Consider the following 15,959-nt stretch of genomic DNA (forward strand, 5'->3'; position numbering starts at 1 on the left):
TGGACCTGGACCTGACTAAAGACTGGACCAGGACCGGACCAGGACCGGACTAAAGACTGGACCAGGACCGGACTAAAGACTGGACCTGGACCGGACTAAAGACTGGACCTGGACCGGACTAAAGACTGGACTAAAGACTGGACCTGGACCGAACTAAAGACTGGACCTGGACCGGACTAAAAACTGGACCTGGACCGGACTAAAGACTGGACCTGGACCGGACTAAAGACTGGACCAGGACCGGACTAAAGACTGGACCTGGACCGGACCAGGACCGGACTAAAGACTGGACCAGGACTGGACTAAAGACTGGACCTGGACCGGACTAAAGACTGGACCAGGACCGGACCAGGACCGGACTAAAGACTGGACCAGGACTGGACTAAAGACTGGACCTGGACCGGACTAAAGACTGGACCTGGACCGAACTAAAGACTGGACCTGGACCGAACTAAAGACTGGACCTGGACCGGACTAAAAACTGGACCTGGACCGGACTAAAGACTGGACCTGGACCGGACTAAAGACTGGACCAGGACCGGACTAAAGACTGGACCAGGACTGGACTAAAGACTGGACCAGGACCGGACCAGGACCGGACCAGGACCGGACTAAAGACTGGACCAGGACTGGACTAAAGACTGGACCGGACTAAAGACTGGACCTGGACCGGACTAAAGACTGGACCTGGACCGGACTAAAGACTGGACCAGGACTGGACTAAAGACTGGACCTGGACTGGACTAAAGACTGGACCTGGACCGGACTAAAGACTGGACCAGGACCGGACCAGGACCGGACTAAAGACTGGACCAGGACCGGACCAGGACCGGACCAGGACCGGACTAAAGACTGGACCAGGACCGGACTAAAGACTGGACCTGGACCGGACTAAAGACCGGACCAGGACCGGACCAGGACCGGACCAGGACCGGACTAAAGACTGGACCAGGACCGGACCAGGACCGGACCAGGACCGGACTAAAGACTGGACCAGGACTGGACTAAAGACTGGACCGGACTAAAGACTGGACCTGGACCGGACTAAAGACTGGACCAGGACTGGACTAAAGACTGGACCTGGACCGGACTAAAGACTGGACCAGGACCGGACCAGGACCGGACTAAAGACTGGACCAGGACTGGACTAAAGACTGGACCGGACTAAAGACTGGACCTGGACCGGACTAAAGACTGGACCAGGACCGGACTAAAGACTGGACCTGGACCGGACTAAAGACTGGACCAGGACCGGACTAAAGACTGGACCAGGACCGGACTAAAGACTGGACCTGGACCGGACTAAAGACTGGACCAGGACTGGACTAAAGACTGGACCTGGACTGGACTAAAGACTGGACCTGGACCGGACTAAAGACTGGACCAGGACCGGACTAAAGACTGGACCAGGACCGGACCAGGACCGGACTAAAGACTGGACATGGACCGGACTAAAGACTGGACCTGGACCGGACTAAAGACTGGACCAGGACTGGACTAAAGACTGGACCTGGACTGGACTAAAGACTGGACCTGGACCGGACTAAAGACTGGACCAGGACCGGACTAAAGACTGGACCAGGACCGGACCAGGACCGGACCGGACCAGGACCGGACCGGACCAGGACCGGACTAAAGACTGGACCAGGACTGGACTAAAGACTGGACCGGACTAAAGACTGGACCTGGACCGGACTAAAGACTGGACCAGGACTGGACTAAAGACTGGACCTGGACCGGACTAAAGACTGGACCAGGACCGGACCAGGACCGGACTAAAGACTGGACCAGGACTGGACTAAAGACTGGACCGGACTAAAGACTGGACCTGGACCGGACTAAAGACTGGACCAGGACCGGACTAAAGACTGGACCTGGACCGGACTAAAGACTGGACCAGGACCGGACCAGGACCGGACTAAAGACTGGACCAGGACCGGACTAAAGACTGGACCTGGACCGGACTAAAGACTGGACCAGGACCGGACTAAAGACTGGACCTGGACCGGACTAAAGACTGGACCAGGACCGGACTAAAGACTGGACCAGGACTGGACCTGGACCGGACTAAAGACTGGACCTGGACCGGACTAAAGACTGGACCAGGACTGGACTAAAGACTGGACCTGGACTGGACTAAAGACTGGACCTGGACCGGACTAAAGACTGGACCAGGACCGGACCAGGACCGGACTAAAGACTGGACCAGGACCGGACCAGGACCGGACCAGGACCGGACTAAAGACTGGACCAGGACCGGACTAAAGACTGGACCTGGACCGGACTAAAGACCGGACCAGGACCGGACCAGGACCGGACTAAAGACTGGACCAGGACCGGACCAGGACCGGACCAGGACCGGACTAAAGACTGGACCAGGACTGGACTAAAGACTGGACCGTACTAAAGACTGGACCTGGACCGGACTAAAGACTGGACCAGGACTGGACTAAAGACTGGACCTGGACCGGACTAAAGACTGGACCAGGACCGGACCAGGACCGGACTAAAGACTGGACCAGGACTGGACTAAAGACTGGACCGGACTAAAGACTGGACCTGGACCGGACTAAAGACTGGACCAGGACCGGACTAAAGACTGGACCTGGACCGGACTAAAGACTGGACCAGGACCGGACCAGGACCGGACTAAAGACTGGACCAGGACCGGACTAAAGACTGGACCAGGACCGGACTAAAGACTGGACCAGGACTGGACTAAAGACTGGACCAGGACTAAAGACTGGACCTGGACCGGACTAAAGACTGGACCTGGACCGGACTAAAGACTGGACCTGGACTAGACTAAAGACTGGACCGGACTAAAGACTGGACCTGGACCGGACTAAAGACTGGACCTGGACTGGACTAAAGACTGGACCAGGACTGGACTAAAGACTGGACCTGGACCGGACTAAAGACTGGACCAGGACCGGACCAGGACCGGACTAAAGACTGGACCAGGACTGGACTAAAGACTGGACCGGACTAAAGACTGGACCTGGACCGGACTAAAGACTGGACCTGGACCGGACTAAAGACTGGACCAGGACCGGACCAGGACCGGACTAAAGACTGGACCTGGACCGGACTAAAGACTGGACCAGGACCGGACTAAAGACTGGACCTGGACCGGACTAAAGACTGGACCAGGACCGGACCAGGACCGGACTAAAGACTGGACCAGGACCGGACCAGGACCGGACTAAAGACTGGACCAGGACCGGACTAAAGACTGGACCAGGACTGGACTAAAGACTGGACCAGGACTGGACCAGGACCGGACCAGGACCGGACCAGGACCGGACCAGGACCGGACCAGGACCGGACTAAAGACTGGACCAGGACTGGACTAAAGACTGGACCGGACTAAAGACTGGACCTGGACCGGACTAAAGACTGGACCTGGACCGGACTAAAGACTGGACCAGGACCGGACCAGGACCGGACTAAAGACTGGACCTGGACCGGACTAAAGACTGGACCTGGACCGGACTAAAGACTGGACCAGGACTGGACTAAAGACTGGACCAGGACCGGACCAGGACCGGACTAAAGACTGGACCAGGACCGGACTAAAGACTGGACTGGACTAAAGACTGGACCGGACTAAAGACTGGACCTGGACCGGACTAAAGACTGGACCTGGACCGGACTAAAGACTGGACCAGGACCGGACCAGGACCGGACCAGGACCGGACCGGACTAAAGACTGGACCAGGACCGGACTAAAGACTGGACCAGAACTGGACTAAAGACTGGACCTGGACTGGACTAAAGACTGGACCAGGACTGGACTAAAGACTGGACCTGGACCGGACTAAAGACTGGACCAGGACCGGACCAGGACCGGACTAAAGACTGGACCAGGACCGGACTAAAGACTGGACCAGGACTGGACTAAAGACTGGACCAGGACTGGACTAAAGACTGGACCTGGACTGGACTAAAGACTGGACCAGGACTGGACTAAAGACTGGACCTGGACCGGACTAAAGACTGGACCAGGACCGGACCAGGACCGGACTAAAGACTGGACCAGGACTGGACTAAAGACTGGACCGGACTAAAGACTGGACCTGGACCGGACTAAAGACTGGACCAGGACCGGACTAAAGACTGGACCTGGACCGGACTAAAGACTGGACCAGGACCGGACCAGGACCGGACTAAAGACTGGACCAAGACCGGACCAGGACCGGACTAAAGACTGGACCAGGACCGGACTAAAGACTGGACCAGGACTGGACTAAAGACTGGACCAGGACCGGACCAGGACCGGACCAAAGACTGGACCAGGACTGGACTAAAGACTGGACCGGACTAAAGACTGGACCTGGACCGGACTAAAGACTGGACCTGGACCGGACTAAAGACTGGACCAGGACTGGACTAAAGACTGGACCAGGACCGGACCAGGACCGGACTTAAGACTGGACCTGGACCGAACTAAAGACTGGACCAGGACCGGACCAGGACCGGACTAAAGACTGGCCCAGGACTGGACCGGACTAAAGACTGGACCTGGACCGAACTAAAGACTGGACCTGGACCGAAATAAAGACTGGACCTGGACCGGACTAAAAACTGGACCTGGACCGGACTAAAGACTGGACCAGGACTGGACTAAAGACTGGACCAGGACCGGACCAGGACCGGACTAAAGACTGGACCTGGACCGAACTAAAGACTGGACCTGGACCGGACTAAAGACTGGACCTGGACCGAACTAAAGACTGGACCAGGACCGGACTAAAGACTGGACCAGGACTGGACTAAAGACTGGACCTGGACCGGACTAAAGACTGGACCAGGACCGGACCAGGACCGGACTAAAGACTGGACCAGGACTGGACTAAAGACTGGACCTGGACCGGACTAAAGACTGGACCAGGACCGGACCAGGACCGGATTAAAGACTGGACCAGGACTGGACTAAAGACTGGACCGGACTAAAGACTGGACCAGGACCGGACTAAAGACTGGACCTGGACCGAACTAAAGACTGGACCAGGACCGGACTAAAGACTGGACCAGGACCGGACTAAAGACTGGACTGGACTAAAGACTGGACCGGACTAAAGACTGGACCTGGACCGGACTAAAGACTGGACCTGGACCGGACTAAAGACTGGACCAGGACCGGACCAGGACCGGACCAGGACCGGACCGGACTAAAGACTGGACCAGGACCGGACTAAAGACTGGACCAGAACTGGACTAAAGACTGGACCTGGACTGGACTAAAGACTGGACCAGGACTGGACTAAAGACTGGACCTGGACCGGACTAAAGACTGGACCAGGACCGGACCAGGACCGGACTAAAGACTGGACCAGGACCGGACTAAAGACTGGACCAGGACTGGACTAAAGACTGGACCAGGACTGGACTAAAGACTGGACCTGGACCGGACTAAAGACTGGACCAGGACCGGACCAGGACCGGACTAAAGACTGGACCAGGACTGGACTAAAGACTGGACCTGGACTGGACTAAAGACTGGACCAGGACTGGACTAAAGACTGGACCTGGACCGGACTAAAGACTGGACCAGGACCGGACCAGGACCGGACTAAAGACTGGACCAGGACTGGACTAAAGACTGGACCGGACTAAAGACTGGACCTGGACCGGACTAAAGACTGGACCAGGACCGGACTAAAGACTGGACCTGGACCGGACTAAAGACTGGACCAGGACCGGACCAGGACCGGACTAAAGACTGGACCAAGACCGGACCAGGACCGGACTAAAGACTGGACCAGGACCGGACTAAAGACTGGACCAGGACTGGACTAAAGACTGGACCAGGACCGGACCAGGACCGGACCAAAGACTGGACCAGGACTGGACTAAAGACTGGACCGGACTAAAGACTGGACCTGGACCGGACTAAAGACTGGACCTGGACCGGACTAAAGACTGGACCAGGACTGGACTAAAGACTGGACCAGGACCGGACCAGGACCGGACTTAAGACTGGACCTGGACCGAACTAAAGACTGGACCAGGACCGGACCAGGACCGGACTAAAGACTGGCCCAGGACTGGACCGGACTAAAGACTGGACCTGGACCGAACTAAAGACTGGACCTGGACCGAAATAAAGACTGGACCTGGACCGGACTAAAAACTGGACCTGGACCGGACTAAAGACTGGACCAGGACTGGACTAAAGACTGGACCAGGACCGGACCAGGACCGGACTAAAGACTGGACCTGGACCGAACTAAAGACTGGACCAGGACCGGACTAAAGACTGGACCAGGACTGGACTAAAGACTGGACCTGGACCGGACTAAAGACTGGACCAGGACCGGACCAGGACCGGACTAAAGACTGGACCAGGACTGGACTAAAGACTGGACCTGGACCGGACTAAAGACTGGACCAGGACCGGACCAGGACCGGATTAAAGACTGGACCAGGACTGGACTAAAGACTGGACCGGACTAAAGACTGGACCAGGACCGGACTAAAGACTGGACCTGGACCGAACTAAAGACTGGACCAGGACCGGACTAAAGACTGGACCAGGACCGGACCAGGACCGGACTAAAGACTGGCCCAGGACTGGACTAAAGACTGGACCGGACTAAAGACTGGACCTGGACCAGCAGTGACCCCTGAGTGTTTTAGAGCTGGGGCCGGTCCCCAGAGGCAAATGTAACCTGTGTTTTTCTGCATTATTATTTACAGTCGTTGCCATGTCCTATAAGTAATATGCTATTTTAAATTTGACCTTATAGAAGGGTTTGTACATATTTATGCACTTGTTACTGGCTCCGCCCCTTCAACCAGTCCCTGGGATCGCTGAGGCCACATTTACGTCTTAGAACACCTTAGAACGTCCCCTGGTTCGGCCCCTCTGGTTCGGCACCTGGTTCGGCCCCTGGTTCCCATGGTGATGTGTTCTGGGCAAAGTGTGACGTTTATCTCTCACTGATATAACGACAACGCTTCAGTCTATTTGAAAAGTTAAACTGTTAAAACGAAGCATCACCTTCAATTTTAGCACCGTTAAGGCTTCAAATAGTAACACATATTCATATTATTTATTCTAATGTCAAGATTTGTAATGACCCAACGGTTTATTTCCAAATATTACTCTGAAGAAACAATTAATCAGAATAATTGCGACTGATCGGTTATTAAAATAATCCTCATTATTATTTGGACTATACAAACTTCACTGGGAGGTGTGTTTTTAGCATTGACGGCTAACTTAGCTAACGTAGTGCTAATGCTAAAATGTTCCTAAAAGTATTTATTTTGGTCATAAAATGTTTAACAGAAGCACAATAACTTTGGAATACAATCGGGGATATAAACCGAGTAAGATTTTAAGTATAATTTGGGGTCAGGGACAGGGAAATTGAGTTACCCTTTAGCCGTTAGCCTTTAGCCGGGAGCAGGACCGAGGGGCCGCTCCCTGCTATGACAACAAACCGCAGAAAAGAGTGTCAATCCCGGCCAACAAAAGGCCCGTCACCCGCTGAAACACCGTGACAACAGGCCCAGAACCGAGCCCACGAACTCGGGCTAAATCCGGTCCAAACACAAACCGGTTGTTCTCCAGAACCCGGCCGCAAAAGATGCCGAGAACAGAGCGCGAGTCCCGGGTAGCAGAGCCGACGACCCCCGGTCTCTGCGGCGGTGCGAATGGACCGTGTTTGTGGAGACTCACAGACGTAGTTTCTGGTCAAACTCGTGCGTTCTTAATAAAGACAAAAACGGTTTTATTAACGATATATTTGAATAGTCGTCGATTGCATATTTAGATGGTTCAGATGCTTTAGTCCTGGTTCGTTATGGACCAGAACCTGCTGATGGTTCTTTACAACAGGAACAATGTTGAATGTCCAGAAAAGTTTGCTTTTCTATCACAAAAGGTTGAGTTTCAAAAAGTACAATGTAGTGTGTTAAAGTGTGTGATCTTTCTGTGGATAATACTGTTACATGTGCAGGAAACGCAGTCAAATCCAGAGTTAAATGTGCGTAAATGTCACTCACGTGCGTCATATATTCTCATATTCTCAGTTTCTACATCACATTAAGTTCTCATTCACTTGCAGTTAAAGGGCCCCTGAGTCCAGGGCCTGATCCTGGAGGAGTTCCAGGAGGAGCAGAGATGACTGATGCCGCTGGACGAGGCCCGCCGCCCGCTGCGTCTCCCCCGGAAACTCCTCCACACAAGCCCCGAGGACAGCGCCCCAAACCCGGCCACAGCGCAGCCGAACCCTGCGGACACACACCCGCGGACACAGCGGCAAACACGGAGCCAGCAGCCCGAGGAGGAGCGCCCTTACCCGGCTGCAGAGGCCGCTGCGCTCCGCTCGAAACACCCGCAGCGATACGGACCAAATCCCGGCTCTGGTCCAGTCCGAGGGAAGATCCGGGTTTAGTCCGGGTTCTGACACGGGTCCATTTGTCACCGGTTTTGGCCTGGTTCGGATCGGAATGGACTTTAAAGCAACAGTGACGCAATATCCATCCACGCACTTCAAATAGAGAGAGCGGCGTTTCCCGGAAGCGCTTTCACAATAAAATAAGAATAAAGTTAAGATCTGGTTTGACCAAGTCCTTTTTCTGTCACGCTCAAGTCCGGGTCAAGTCCGAGTCTGAGTCAAGTCCAGTCCAAGTTTAGTCCACGTCTGTGTCGAGTCTAAATCAAGTGAAAGTTGAGTCTAAGCCGAGTCCGAGCCCAAATCGAGTCCTGGTTGAGTCCAAGTCAAGTTCAAGTCCAGAGAAAAATTCCATACCTGACGTGATGCATTTCCTTTATGATATTATTGGTCCAATGTTTAGATAGAAACTGTACAAAACCGGAATGTCTCTCTCTGGCGCCCCCTCTGTCTCACTTTAGGTGTGGTCCTCCATAAAGAACTATCAATAATCTTAGAGAAAAACTAGACTCTTCTTTTCTCCACTTAAAGAAAGATCTTGAAAAATGGACTCCCATATTTATTCTGGACTTGGTGTTCACAGCGTCCAGAGCGTCCACTTTACATTCAGAGTCGATGTGGATGTGCGTCTTGGGCGTCCTGCGTTTTGAGCGTCGGACGCTTTGCAGACGCAGAAAAGATGAACAAAGCTCAACGTTTCTGCGTCAGACGCGGCGCAGCAGCCAATCAGAGCCGACGCTCCAGTGACACAGAAGAAGACCTAAAACAAGGTCCTCCAGACTCAGCTCTGAAGTATCTGGACCCAGACGGGCCCCGGGGCCCATCGCCTCCACTGCACATGTGCACTGGACGCCTGGACGAGCGTCTGCTGGTCAGTTTTGGTTTTTTTGACGAGCGTCCGAAATTATTTTTCTATTTTCTCTCTTGTTTTGTTCAGTTTCATGTGTTTTTGTTTCATGTTTTTAGGGAAATTGTAATAATAATTATGATAATACAAAAATGACATAACTTAGGACCAGGACCAGGACCAGGACCAGGACCAGGACCAGGACCGGACCAGGACTAGGACTAGGACCAGGACCAGACCAGAACCGGACCAGGACCAGGACCGGACCAGGACCAGGACCAGGACCAGGACCGGACCAGGACTAGGACTAGGACCGGACCAGAACGGACCAGGACCAGGACCAGGACCAGGACCGGACCAGGACTAGGACTAGGACCAGGACCGGACCAGAACCGGACCAGGACCAGGACCGGACCAGGACTAGGACTAGGACCAGGACCGGACCAGAACCGGACCAGGACCGGGACTGGACCAGGACCAGGACCGGACCAGGACCACGACCAGGACCGGACCGGACCAGGACCAGGACCGGACCAGGACCAGGACCAGGACCGGACCAGGACCAGGACCAGGACTAGGACTAGGACCAGGACCAGGACCGGACCAGAACCGGACCAGGACCGGAACCGGACCAGGACCAGGACCGGACCAGGACCAGGACCGGACCAGGACTAGGACTAGGACCAGGACCGGACCAGAACCGGACCAGGACCGGGACTGGACCAGGACCAGGACCGGACCAGGACCGGACAAGGACCAGGACCAGGACCGGACCAGGACCGGACAAGGACCAGGACCAGGACCGGACAAGGACCAGGACCAGGACACTGACCCTTGATCTGTTTGACTTTAGTCTGGACTCGAGCCTAAACCTACATCAGCTTCTGAGAAAGCGGTGCAAACAAAGACAAAGTCCAGACTCAAACTGGACTTTCAGGGCCAAACAGGACTAAGACCGGACCACGGACTGAGACCCAGAGGAGCCGGTCAAGATGAGGCTGTTTGTGAGTGTGATTTTGATCCTGGCTTTGACCCTGACCGGAGCAGATCCAAGTCCAGGTTCTGAGCCTGGACCTGAGCCTGGACCTGAGCCTGGACCTGGACCTGGACCTGAGCCTGGACCTGAGCCTGGACCTGAGCCTGGACCTGAGCCTGGACCTGGACCTGAGCCTGGACCTGAGCCTGGACCTGGACCTGGACCTGAGCCTGGACCTGAGCCTGGACCTGAGCCTGGACCTGAGCCTGGACCTGGACCTGAGCCTGGACCTGAGCCTGGACCTGGACCTGGACCTGAGCCTGGACCTGAGCCTGGACCTGGACCTGAGCCTGGACCTGAGCCTGGACCCGATGCGTGCAGCAGACTGGACTCGCCTTTGTTGCTGCAGGACAAAACCCCGGTGAGGATCTTTGTCTAAACAGGTTTTTGTTTCTTGTTTAGTCAGAATCCTCAGGGAACCAGTTCTTCAGGAGGAGAACCAGTTCTTCAAGAGGAGAACCAGTTCTTCAGGAGGAGAACCAGTTCTTCAAGAGGAGAACCAGTTCTTCAAGAGGAGAACCGGTTCTTCAGGAGGAGAACCGGTTCTTCAGGAGGAGAACCGGTTCTTCAGGAGGAGAACCGGTTCTTCAAGAGGAGAACCAGTTCTTCAAGAGGAGAACCAGTTCTTCAAGAGGAGAACCAGTTCTTCAAGAGGAGAACCGGTTCTTCAAGAGGAGAACCGGTTCTTCAGGAGGAGAACCGGTTCTTCAGGAGGAGAACCGGTTCTTCAGGAGGAGAACCAGTTCTTCAAGAGGAGAACCAGTTCTTCAGGAGGAGAACCGGTTCTTCAAGAGGAGAACCGGTTCTTCAAGAGGAGAACCGGTTCTTCAGGAGGAGAACCGGTTCTTCAGGAGGAGAACCGGTTCTTCAGGAGGAGAACCGGTTCTTCAGGAGGAGAACCGGTTCTTCAAGAGGAGAACCGGTTCTTCAAGAGGAGAACCGGTTCTTCAAGAGGAGAACCGGTTCTTCAGGAGGAGAACCGGTTCTTCAGGAGGAGAACCGGTTCTTCAGGAGGAGAACCGGTTCTTCAAGAGGAGAACCGGTTCTTCAGGAGGAGAACCGGTTCTTCAGGAGGAGAACCGGTTCTTCAGGAGGAGAACCAGTTCTTCAAGAGGAGAACCAGTTCTTCAGGAGGAGAACCGGTTCTTCAGGAGGAGAACCGGTTCTTCAGGAGGAGAACCAGTTCTTCAAGAGGAGAACCAGTTCTTCAGGAGGAGAACCGGTTCTTCAGGAGGAGAACCGGTTCTTCAAGAGGAGAACCAGTTCTTCAAGAGGAGAACCGGTTCTTCAGGAGGAGAACCGGTTCTTCAGGAGGAGAACCGGTTCTTCAGGAGGAGAACCGGTTCTTCAGGAGGAGAACCGGTTCTTCAGGAGGAGAACCGGTTCTTCAGGAGGAGAACCGTTCATCTGGAGTAGAGAGTGTTTCTCCAGAAGGTCCTGGATGAGTCTGTTTCACTCTCGACAGGAAGTGGAACAGACACAAGTGAAATTAAATATTCAATATAGTTTGATAGAATAAGTGTTTCTCAGAGGACAGAGCTCATACTTGAGTTGCTGCTAGGGCAGCGGAGCTGAAGCTGTAGCTTTATATTTCTGTTCCTCACTGGTCTGAACATAAGTCATTTCAAGAGGAACGTTTTAATCCTGGTCTTAAATGAAGAGACTGTGTCGCCTCTTTAACATGGACAGGACTCTACCTCCTACTGTGCTTTTAGAGACTTGTGGGACCACCAGAAGGTTCTACCTCTTACTGTGCTTTTAGAGACTTGTGGGACCACCAGAAGGTTCTACCTCCTACTGTGCTTTTAGAGACTTGTGGGACCACCAGAAGGCTCTACCTCCTACTGTGCTTTTAGAGACTCTTGGCACCAGAAGGCCGGCATGTTGAGAGTGAAGAGCTCTGATTGGATGAGATGGTTCTATAGCATCTTTGAGGTGGGAGGGGCCATGTCATTTATGGCTTTGTAAATCAGGAGGAGTTTAAATGTGAAGAGACTCCAGCACCAGCGTAATGTGCTCTCTTCTTTTAGTTCCTGTTGTAATCTTGCTGCTGCATTTTGAACCAGTTAAAGCTTTTTATGGAGCTTTTAGGACCTGCTGTGAGCAGGAGTTACAGGAGAATCGAGACGTTACAAATGCAGGAGACGTTTCAGCTTCACTTTTAGGCCGGATTCTTCAGATTTGATCTTTATTACACAGATGAAAGAGTCTGTTTCACAGGTTTGATTTGTCTGAGCTTTAAATGAGAGCTCCTGGTCCAATCAGACTCAATTTGTGTGTTTTGTGGACTAACTCATTAATTTAGTAAAATAAACAGAATGATCTGGTTGTGATCCTGGTCTAGGTCTTGGGCCGGTTCCACTTCATGGTCGGCTTCAGTGATAACGACCTGTTCAGAGCCATCCTGACCCTGACCTCCAGCTTCTGGGTCAACATCACTGAGACCCAGAGCGGACTGGGAATGGACCAGTTCAACAAGATGTGAGTGTGGACCAGGACTAAAGCAGGTCTAAACCAGGACTAAACCAGGACTAAAGCAGGTCTAAACCAGGACTAAACCAGGACTAAACCAGGACTAAACCAGGACTAAACCAGGACTAAAGCAGGACTAAACCAGGACTAAAGCAGGTCTAAACCAGGACTAAACCAGGACTAAACCAGGACTAAACCAGGACTAAACCAGGACTAAAGCAGGTCTAAACCAGGACTAAAGCAGGTCTAAACCAGGACTAAACCAGGACTAAACCAGGTCTAAACCAGGACTAAAGCAGGACTAAAGCAGGACTAAACCAGGACTAAACCAGGGCTAAACCAGGACTAAACCAGGACTAAACCAGGACTAAACCAGGACTAAAGCAGGACTAAACCAGGACTAAAGCAGGTCTAAACCAGGACTAAACCAGGACTAAACCAGGACTAAACCAGGACTAAACCAGGACTAAACCAGGACTAAAGCAGGTCTAAACCAGGACTAAAGCAGGTCTAAACCAGGACTAAACCAGGACTAAAGCAGGACTAAACCAGGACTAAAGCAGGTCTAAACCAGGACTAAACCAGGACTAAACCAGGACTAAACCAGGACTAAACCAGGACTAAAGCAGGTCTAAACCAGGACTAAACCAGGACTAAAGCAGGACTAAACCAGGACTAAAGCAGGTCTAAACCAGGACTAAACCAGGACTAAACCAGGACTAAACCAGGACTAAACCAGGACTAAAGCAGGTCTAAACCAGGACTAAACCAGGACTAAACCAGGACTAAACCAGGACTAAACCAGGACTAAAGCAGGTCTAAACCAGGACTAAACCAGGACTAAACCAGGACTAAACCAGGACTAAAGCAGGTCTAAACCAGGACTAAACCAGGACTAAAGCAGGACTAAACCAGGACTAAAGCAGGTCTAAACCAGGACTAAACCAGGACTAAACCAGGACTAAACCAGGACTAAAGCAGGTCTAAACCAGGACTAAACCAGGACTAAACCAGGACTAAACCAGGACTAAACCAGGACTAAAGCAGGTCTAAACCAGGACTAAACCAGGACTAAACCAGGACTAAACCAGGACTAAACCAGGACTAAAGCAGGTCTAAACCAGGACTAAACCAGGACTAAACCAGGACTAAACCAGGACTAAAGCAGGTCTAAACCAGGACTAAACCAGGACTAAACCAGGACTAAACCAGGACTAAACCAGGACTAAAGCAGGTCTAAACCAGGACTAAACCAGGACTAAACCAGGACTAAACCAGGACTAAACCAGGACTAAAGCAGGTCTAAACCAGGACTAAACCAGGACTAAAGCAGGACTAAAGCAGGTCTAAACCAGGACTAAACCAGGACTAAACCAGGACTAAACCAGGACTAAAGCAGGTCTAAACCAGGACTAAACCAGGACTAAACCAGGACTAAACCAGGACTAAACCAGGACTAAAGCAGGTCTAAACCAGGACTAAACCAGGACTAAACCAGGACTAAAGCAGGTCTAAACCAGGACTAAACCAGGACTAAAGCAGGACTAAACCAGGACTAAAGCAGGTCTAAACCAGGACTAAACCAGGACTAAAGCAGGACTAAACCAGGACTAAAGCAGGTCTAAACCAGGACTAAACCAGGACTAAACCAGGACTAAACCAGGACTAAACCAGGACTAAAGCAGGTCTAAACCAGGACTAAACCAGGACTAAACCAGGACTAAACCAGGACTAAACCAGGACTAAAGCAGGTCTAAACCAGGACTAAACCAGGACTAAACCAGGACTAAAGCAGGTCTAAACCAGGACTAAACCAGGACTAAAGCAGGACTAAACCAGGACTAAACCAGGACTAAACCAGGACTAAACCAGGACTAAACCAGGACTAAACCAGGACTAAAGCAGGTCTAAACCAGGACTAAACCAGGACTAAACCAGGACTAAACCAGGACTAAACCAGGACTAAACCAGGACTAAAGCAGGTCTAAACCAGGACTAAACCAGGACTAAACCAGGACTAAAACAGGACTAAACCAGGACTAAACCAGGACTAAAGCAGGACTAAACCAGGACTAAACCAGGACTAAACCAGGACTAAACCAGGACTAAACCAGGATTAAACCAGGACTAAAGCAGGACTAAACCAGGACTAAAGCAGGTCTAAAGCAGGACTAAACCAGGACTAAACCAGGACTAAACCAGGACTAAACCAGGACTAAAGCAGGTCTAAACCAGGACTAAACCAGGACTAAACCAGGACTAAACCAGGACTAAACCAGGACTAAAGCAGGTCTAAACCAGGACTAAACCAGGACTAAACCAGGACTAAAGCAGGTCTAAACCAGGACTAAACCAGGACTAAAGCAGGACTAAACCAGGACTAAACCAGGACTAAACCAGGACTAAACCAGGACTAAACCAGGACTAAAGCAGGTCTAAACCAGGACTAAACCAGGACTAAACCAGGACTAAACCAGGACTAAACCAGGACTAAACCAGGACTAAAGCAGGTCTAAACCAGGACTAAACCAGGACTAAACCAGGACTAAAGCAGGTCTAAACCAGGTCTAAACCAGGACTAAAGCAGGACTAAACCAGGACTAAACCAGGTCTAAACCAGGACTAAACCAGGACTAAACCCGGACTAAACCAGGTCTAAACCAGGACTAAACCAGGACTAAACCAGGTCTAAACCAGGACAAAACCAGGACTAAACCAGGACTAAACCAGGACTAAACCAGGACTAAACCAGTTCTAAACCAGGACTAAACCAGGACTAAACCAGGACTAAACCAGGTCTAAACCAGGTCTAAACCAGGACTAAACCAGGACTAAAGCAGGACTAAACCAGGACTAAACCAGGACTAAACCAGGACAAGACCAGGACTAAAGCAGGACTAAAGCAGGACTAAACCAGGACTAAAGCAGGACTGAAGCAGGACTAAACCAGGACTAAACCAGGACTAAACCAGGACTAAACCAGGACTAAACCAGGACTAAACCAGTACTAAATCAGGACAAAACCAGGACTAAACCAGGACTAAACCAGTTCTAAACCAGGTCCAAACCAGGTCCAAACCGGGACTAAACCAGGACTAAACCGGGTCTAAACCAGGACTAAACCAGGACTAAACCAGGACTAAACCAGGTCTAAACCACGACAAGACCAGGACTAAACCAGGACTAAACCAGTTCT

The 15,959-nt window shown here is 52.0% G+C and overlaps 2 protein-coding genes across 6 annotated transcripts in view; one reads left to right on the top strand and one right to left on the bottom strand.

The window, feature by feature from the left end:
- The window catches only part of LOC140362250 (phosphatidylinositol 4-kinase beta-like), a 31,757-nt gene extending 23,245 nt beyond the window's left edge, over nt 1-8,512 (bottom strand). Inside the window, exon 1 of the mRNA XM_072448349.1 lies at nt 8,313-8,512. The gene's annotated coding sequence lies outside the window, so the exon portion shown is untranslated. The remainder of the gene's footprint in view (nt 1-8,312) is intronic.
- Nucleotides 8,513-10,165: 1,653 nt separating this feature from the next.
- The window catches only part of LOC140362256 (uncharacterized), a 116,346-nt gene continuing 110,552 nt past the window's right edge, over nt 10,166-15,959 (top strand). The window contains exons 1-3 of one of the 5 annotated variants that reach the window (XM_072448357.1): nt 10,166-10,371; nt 10,588-10,652; nt 12,636-12,772. In XM_072448357.1, coding sequence (XP_072304458.1) covers nt 10,248-10,371; nt 10,588-10,652; nt 12,636-12,772 — 326 coding nt within the window. In that variant the 5' untranslated portion in view covers nt 10,166-10,247. Of the gene's footprint in view, nt 10,396-10,569; nt 10,653-12,635; nt 12,773-15,959 lie in introns of all 5 variants that reach the window. The other 4 variants (XM_072448358.1, XM_072448359.1, XM_072448356.1 and 1 more) reach the window with 4 other exon arrangements.

Source organism: Eucyclogobius newberryi, unplaced genomic scaffold, assembly GCF_026437365.1.
Source record: "Eucyclogobius newberryi isolate DKJ021-1_F unplaced genomic scaffold, fEucNew1.0.hap1 SCAF_16, whole genome shotgun sequence".
In the NCBI taxonomy this organism is placed as follows: Eukaryota; Metazoa; Chordata; class Actinopteri; order Gobiiformes; family Gobiidae; genus Eucyclogobius; species Eucyclogobius newberryi.